Below are 7,208 nucleotides of genomic sequence, written 5' to 3' on the forward strand. Positions count from 1 at the left end.
CTATGCAATTACAGAGGCAGGGACTTCACTGGGGAAAAGGATCCTGGGAACTCTCTGTTGCCTTTTTGGGGAGGAGGAGAGTGGTTTAGGGAGGGTATTGTGATTTGTAATTTGAATGAATTGGTGGACTGGGAAGGCATACTCAGAATCATCACCATGTATTGATTACAGAGGCCAGAGACCAGGGGTCTAGACATGGCCCAGGTACTGACTTTCAGATCAAGAGTATCTGGAGGGCAGGAATTCAGTGTCCTTTCAGGCAATAGTTACTGAGGGCCTACTATATGCTCTGTTAGTATCTGTTTAGGCATTTATTTAACAAGGATTTATTGAGCACCTACTGTGTGTTAGGCTTTGCGCTAGTTGCTGGGGATAAAACAGTGAGCAAAAGAGAAATGGTTGCCTTGCCCCCATGGAGCTCACATTCTAGTGGAGGAAGACAGGCAATAAACAAGTAGACACATACAATAAGATAATTTCAGATTGTATGAAGCGAAAGGATGAGGCACACTCGCGGCTCTGATGGAGACTCACAAGTGGCCTACCTAAAGTGGGCAGGGACGGTCTCTTAGAGGAGGTGACGTTTGAGCTGAGACATGCAAGATGAGGAGCAAGCCAGGTGGAGGATGAGGGGAAGAGCTCCCAGGCAGAAGGAAAAGCCAATGCAAAGGTCCTGGGGTGGGAGTGCTTGTGGCCTGTTTTGGCATCTGAAAAAAGGTACTGGCTTTACAGTGTCAAGGGGAGTTTGGAAAGCCAGCAGAAATAACATGCAGGCCAGGGCGTTAAGGGCCTGTTATCAGCTGGTTATCTTCAGCCCACACGGCGGGAGCCCCCCCGAAAGCTTCCAGAGGTTCCATGACTAGCCCAAGGTCATGACAGCGGCAAAAGGCATATCCTGCCCATGCTTTATACTTCACTACTGCTACCTGGTGCTACGCCATGGTCCCAAAGATCTGTGGAGCCTGGGGTGTGAACCCGGGAGCCCCCAGAGGCTTAACAACTCCTTCAGTCCCAGTGGAAGGCAGGGCAGACTTGCGTTGTTCTTCTTCCGTGGCTCCTGGGCTCAGGCCCGTATGAGAATGTCCCCAGATGGGGGAGGTCCGGCTGGGCTCCTCAGACACTCAGGTCTGTGTAGCACAAATACAGTGGTTTGCGGCCTCAGCCTGACCTCGAGCTGCTCCAAGAAACAATCCTGATTTCACCCCACAACCAACCCTGTGGCCCTGCAGCTCTCCAGCTCCTGCTACAACTGGCTTCTGCCTCTGTTGGCTTTTCTGCTGTCTCCCTACCTACCAGCCCCTCCAGCCTTCTCCTGTAGCCTGACTCCCAAGACCCACCTCTTCCACCTTTCTCTCTCATCAGCACCTTCTGCTCCTTCCTTCCCTTGTTCTCCCGCCACACACACCTGGCAAAACCCCAACCTTGGATCAATCCACCATCCTTCTTTTTTTTTTTTTCCGCTCATACTCCAGGGCTGCTGAATAGTACAGAAGAAAATCACATAAGCAGAAGGCTTGGCATTACTTTCATGGTCTCCAGCCTCAGTTTGGGGAAGCAGAAAGACCACAGACTTTGGACACAAATAGATCTGGTTTGAATACTGGCTGCATACTAGCTGTGTGACCTTGGGCAAGTTGCTTAACTTCTCCGAGCTTCAGTTTCCTTCCCCACAAAATGGGACTAATGGTATCTACTATTATGAGGGTTCCTGAAGCTGAAATGAAAATCCATGTAAAGTACCCAGTCCAGTACCTGGTACAATGTAGGAGCTTGGCAAATGGAAGACTCCTTTTTTTCTTCTGTTCCCCCAACTAAATCCTAGTTTCCCCAACCAAATCTCCGTTGCTGCCTTGCAATCCTCCCTCTTTTTCTCGCGAGTGCTCCCCCTCCCATTAGCCTCAGCAGACGGATGGGAAGGGGGTTGGAGAGGTTGAGGGGCACTCGGGACAGAGAGAGGAGATGGGGACAGAGGTTGAAAGGACTGGACACAAGGCCAAGGGACGAGGGGAGAGGGAGGAGGTTGAGGGGACCTAAAGGGCCCAGGTGAGCGAGCCTGTCCCGAGGTGGAGCTTAAGGGCTCCAGAACAAGAACCCGCTCCCAGTACCAGGCCCGTGGCCCGGGCTCCCATGCTCTCTCGGTCACTTACTCACCAGGCCGAGGCTGCGAGCCCTCCAGGTGGTAAGAGAAGCGTAGGGCCCGGTGGTGCTGTGGACTGGGGCCGCAGGGCAAGACCCGGTGGCCTGGAGCAGCGCCCAGGCTGGCGTCCGAGGGTCCGACAAACTGGGGATCCAAGGGGCCGCCAAGAGCCGAGCCTGAGCCCCTGCGCGCCGGCAGTCCGGGTTCCGAGGCTCCAGGGTCCGAGTCGGCACAGGCCGGCTGAGCGGCGCCCGGGGGGTTCGCGGCCGGGTGTTCGGGCTCCGAAGGCCCGGCGCCCCCCGGGGCTCGGTGGCCATGCATGGTCCGGGCCTGGGCGCGGGGCCCGAGCTCCCCGCTTGGCTCCAGCTCCTGGGGCGGAGGCGCGGGCGGAGGAGGCCCGGCGCCCGGCGGAGCAGCGGCCTCAGGATCGGGGGGCGGGGCTGCGGGCTCAGCCCCACTGCGGAGACGCGAGCCCCCGGCCCGGGCCCGGGCCAGCAGCCGTGGCAGCCGTGGCAGTAGCAGCAGCAGCCGCGGCCACCGCCGCTGCCGTGCCAGGCATCGCCGGCCCCGGCCCCGGCCCCGCGCGGGGACTGGGCTCGGCGGGGCCGGGGGCCCGCTGGGGAGCGCTGTCTATGCGGCTGCGGTTGGGCGAGGGTCGGAGGACTGCGCTCGGCGGGGGCTCTCCGGTGGATGGCGAGCCACTTCCGTGGCCCCGGGGCGAGAGGTCGGTCGGATCAGAGTGCGGGGTCTCTTCCTTCTCCACGAATGGGAATCGATCTGGGCTCTCCTGGCTGGTCGGAAAGCGTTCTTCCTCCCGCCGCAGCAGAGGCCGGGGGCGGAGGAGAGGGGAGGGGAGAGGAGGGGAGGAAAGAGAGAACGGCGGTGGCCGGGGGCGCGCGTCTGCGCCGCGCTTGGGCTGCGGGGCTAGCCTTCAGCCAGTAGTCCCAGACGATGCTCCAGCCGCGGGGGCAGGAGAACGGCCTGGGCCAGGCTCCACAGTCCTCCCCAGCTTCAGCCTGGGTCTCGGCGGCGGCGGGCGGGAAGGAGCCCTGGGAAGGGGGGTGGGGAGGCGGGAGCCTCGCAGAGGCAGCCGCAGCCACAGCGGCGCTGGGACCCAGTTACCGGGGCCCCGCCCCCTCGCCTGGGATTTGCGCCTGACCACGCCCCCTCGCTCGAGTCCGCCTCACTTCTCGCTGCGACCGCCCTCAAGGCCCTCCTGCCCCTTAAAAATATTCCCCCCAGCCTGCTTTCCCCACTGGCAAGTCTCCGGGCTCAACCTCCTTACCCCCATATCTGCCTTTCCATCCCATCTCAGGTCTTCCCACCACCTCCGCTTGCCCTTCACTCTTTTTTCCAAAAGCCTTTCCACATGTTCCAGAGTGTTCCTAGGGCTTGGCTTCTAGAGGACCTGTCTCTGATTCTTCTTCACTCTGCTCAGACCAGATACCATGGTCCTTTTCTTAGTCACTTTCTTAAATACCTTCAGTTCCCTGATTTGTCGCATCCGTTTGGCGACATCCCAATCTTGGATCAGTCCAACTGTCCGCCTTTTCCATGCCTGCGCCCAGGCAGCTAAACATTGCTGGAGAAAACTATTCAACTTCACAGATTTGTGCCACTATAAACCCATGGCTCCCATCTTCTACCAGGCCCTCAGTTCTGACCCACAACCCTGCTAGTCAGCTCTCCTTCCCACTCTCCGCAGTGGCCATTTCAAACCTTCTCCTTTCCCCTCAAAGCCCCAACTTCTCCATCTGCCCCACAACCCTCAGCAAATAACGCGACCTACTGCACAGAGTAAACAGAAGCCACCATAGAGGAAGCTCTTGACTTCTTGCTACTAAGCCTGGGAATTTGCCCTTGCTCCTTCCCATCAGCATCTAAACATACTCAAGCCTCTTCTATCTAAAAACAAATAAACAATTACCAAGAATTCTCCCTCTCCAACCACCTCCCTCTCTTGTCTTCTACAAACTTCTCAAAAGAGTTGCCTACACTCAACTGTCTTTTTTCCCACCTCCCACTTATCTTTCAACCCACTCCAATCTGCCTCCACTACTTGCTTGAAACTGTTCTCTCATCAGGGTCTGTCATGAAACATCTCACTAAATCCCATGGAATCTTTTCAGAGGTTATCCTGCGTGGCTTCTTGATACCATTTGGCACTGTTGACCGCTCCTTCCTCCTTAAACCACTTCCATGACACTGCACTCTCCTTGTTTTTCTTCTACTTCCTTAGTAATTCTTTTACTTTCCAGGCTCCTCTTCGTCCAACCCTTTATGCTGCTGCTCTTTAGGGCTTTGGCCTGAGCTCTCTTGTCCTCTCTCTATATATGCTTTTTTTTTTCAGACAGAGTCTCGCTCTGTCGCCCAGGCTGGAGTGCAGTGGCGCAATCTCGGCTCACTGCAACTTCCGCCTCATGGGTTCAAGCGATTCTCCTGCCTCAGTCTCCCGAGTAGCTGGGATTACAGGCATCCACGCCTGGCTAATTTTTGTATTTTTAGTAAAGACGGGGTTTCACCATGTTGGCCAGGCAGGTCTCCAACTCCTGAGCTTAAGTGATCCGCTTGAAGAAAGAGCAGCCTGGGATTACAGACGAGATATTTCTCCTGACCCATGCATTAAACTGGTCATCAGGCAGCTCTCCCTGAATATCCCAGAGATACTTGAAGCCTCAGCTTCTTCCCAACTCAAGGCATCCTCCTCCCAACCTGTTTGTCCTTCTTTCTGTCTTACCGTAGGAATGACCCCAGTCAAAGCAGAAACCTGGGCTACACCCTTAATTCTTTTCTCTCCTCCATCCCTCACGCAATCACCAAGTCCCATCATTTTGACCTCCTACCAAATTTATTTATGTAGTCTCTATTTCTGCTGCCACTACCCTGGTTTAGACCAGAAACATTTCTAACCTGCAATACTGTCACAGCTTCCCTATTTCAATCTTGTTCTCTGGAATCTGTTCTCTACACTATAGGCAGTGTGTATTTGTTTTTGAGACCTAGTCTCACTCTATGGCTCAGGCTGGAGTGCAGTGGTGCAATCTCGGCTCATTGCAACCTCTGCCTCTCAGGTTCAAGAAATTCTACTGCCTCAGCCTCCTGAGTAGCTGGGACTACAGGCACGTGCCACCATGCCCAGCTAATTTTTGTATTTTTAGTAGAGATAGGGTTTCACCATGTTGGCCAGTATGGTCTCGAACTCCTGACCTCATGATCTGCCCACCTCAGCCTCCCAAAGTGCTGGTATTACAGGCATGAGTCATCATGCCTGGCCTTTTTTGTATTTTTTAGTAGATACGAGGTTTCACCATATGGGCCAGGCTGGTCTCAAACTCCTGACTTCAGGCAATCTGCCCGCCTCGGCCTCTCAAAGTGCTGGGATTACAGGCATGAGCCACCGCCCCCAGATGTCAATGTGTATCTTTTGAAAACAAAAATAAGGCTGGGTGTGGTGGCTCACGCCTGTAATCCCAGCATTCTGGGAGGCCGTGACGGGTGGATCACTTTAGGTCAGGAGTTCGAGATCAGCCTGGCCAACATGGTGAAACCTGGTGTCTACTAAAAAATAGAAACATTAGCCCGATGTGGTGGTGTGCTCCTGTCGTCCGAGCTACTTGGAGGCTGAGGCAGGAGAATTGTTCGAACCTGGGAGGCAAAGGCTGCAGTGAGCCTAGATTAGGCCACTGTACTCCAACCTGGGTGACAGAGCGAGACTCCATCTCAAAACATAAAAATAAAATAAAAGTTAAATTATATCACTCCCATGTTTAGGACCCTCCAGTGAGTCTCTACTGGCTCAAAAGGAAATCCACCTTCCTCGGCCGGGCGTGGTGGCTCACGCCTGTAATCCAGACACTTTGGAGGCCAAAGCGGGCGGATCACCTGAGGTCGGGAGTTCAAGGCCGGCCTGAGCCACATGGTGAAACCTCATCTTTAAAAAAAATAAATAAATAAAAAATAAAGGAAATCCACCTTCCTTAACAGGAAAGGTAAGCTGGGCCCTTCATGATCTGTCCCCCTGCCAGCCTTTCCATGCTGAAATTCTTAGGCTATTCCTTAGTCTTTCTAGCCTCCAAGTTTTTGCATATGCCATTCTCTCTGAGTGAAAGTTTCTTGACATCTACCCAATTCCACTTCATTTGTTCTTCAGATCTCAGCTCACTCAACGGATGTCTTTTGAGCAAAATCTATGGGCCCAGGCACCATATGATGAACTAGCTATGCAGCAGTGAATAAGGTAGACATGAACAAGACAATGGTGAACAAACTATCCTCAGAGTTACTGGCTGGTACCGGAGAGGATGTGAAATAAACACATAATTACAACACATAAGCACACAAATTACAAATTGTGATAACGTTATAAAGGGACAGAACAGGGTGATAGGAAAGAGAATAACAGGTGTGTGTGGGGGGGTGATTTAGCCTGAGGGGGTCAGACAAGGGCTGCTATTTAAGCTGAGCCCTGAAGGAGTGGGAGTTGGCAGATGAGGAGTGGAGACAAAAGTGCTCTAGGCAAAGGATACAGCAAGTGGGAAGGCCCTGGGTGGTGGGGAAGAGAAATGGTCTATTTAGGAGCTGTAGAAGGCTAGTAAGGCTAAAGCATAGTGCTTGGAAGGGAAGAGGGGTGGGATATGAGATCCAAAAGGTAGGCAGGAGCCAGATTATGCAGGGCTTTTTAGGCCATGTTAAGAAGAATAGATTTTATTCTACAAGCAATGCAAAGGTGTTGAAGCAGTGCTTTTAAATGTGGGTCAAACTGGAGAAGGTACTGAAATCAATTTAAAAATAGAAAATATGGGCCGGGTGCGGTGGCTCATGCCTGTAATCCCAGCACTTTGGGAGGCCGAGGCTGTTGGATCACGAGGTCAGGAGTTCAAGACCAGCCTGACCAATGTGGTGAAACCCCATCTCTACTAAAAATACAAAAAATTAGCTGGGCGTGGTGGCATGTACCTGTAAGTCCCAGCTACTTGGGAGACTGAAATGGGAGAATCGCTAGAACCTGGGAGGCGGAGGTTGCAGTGAGCCAAGATCACGCCTGGGTGTCAGAGCAAGACTCTGTCTCAGA

The 7,208-nt window shown here is 53.6% G+C and overlaps 1 protein-coding gene across 1 annotated transcript in view; it reads right to left on the reverse strand.

The window, feature by feature from the left end:
- The window catches only part of FGD1 (FYVE, RhoGEF and PH domain containing 1), a 51,186-nt gene extending 47,917 nt beyond the window's left edge, over positions 1-3,269 (reverse strand). Inside the window, exon 1 of the mRNA XM_017519661.2 lies at positions 2,152-3,269. Within this exon, the coding sequence (XP_017375150.1) occupies positions 2,152-2,458 (307 nt within the window). The 5' untranslated portion in view covers positions 2,459-3,269. The remainder of the gene's footprint in view (positions 1-2,151) is intronic.
- Positions 3,270-7,208: the final 3,939 nt, after the last annotated feature.

Source organism: Cebus imitator, unplaced genomic scaffold (assembly GCF_001604975.1).
Source record: "Cebus imitator isolate Cc_AM_T3 unplaced genomic scaffold, Cebus_imitator-1.0 Scaffold763, whole genome shotgun sequence".
Lineage (NCBI taxonomy): Eukaryota > Metazoa > Chordata > Mammalia > Primates > Cebidae > Cebus > Cebus imitator.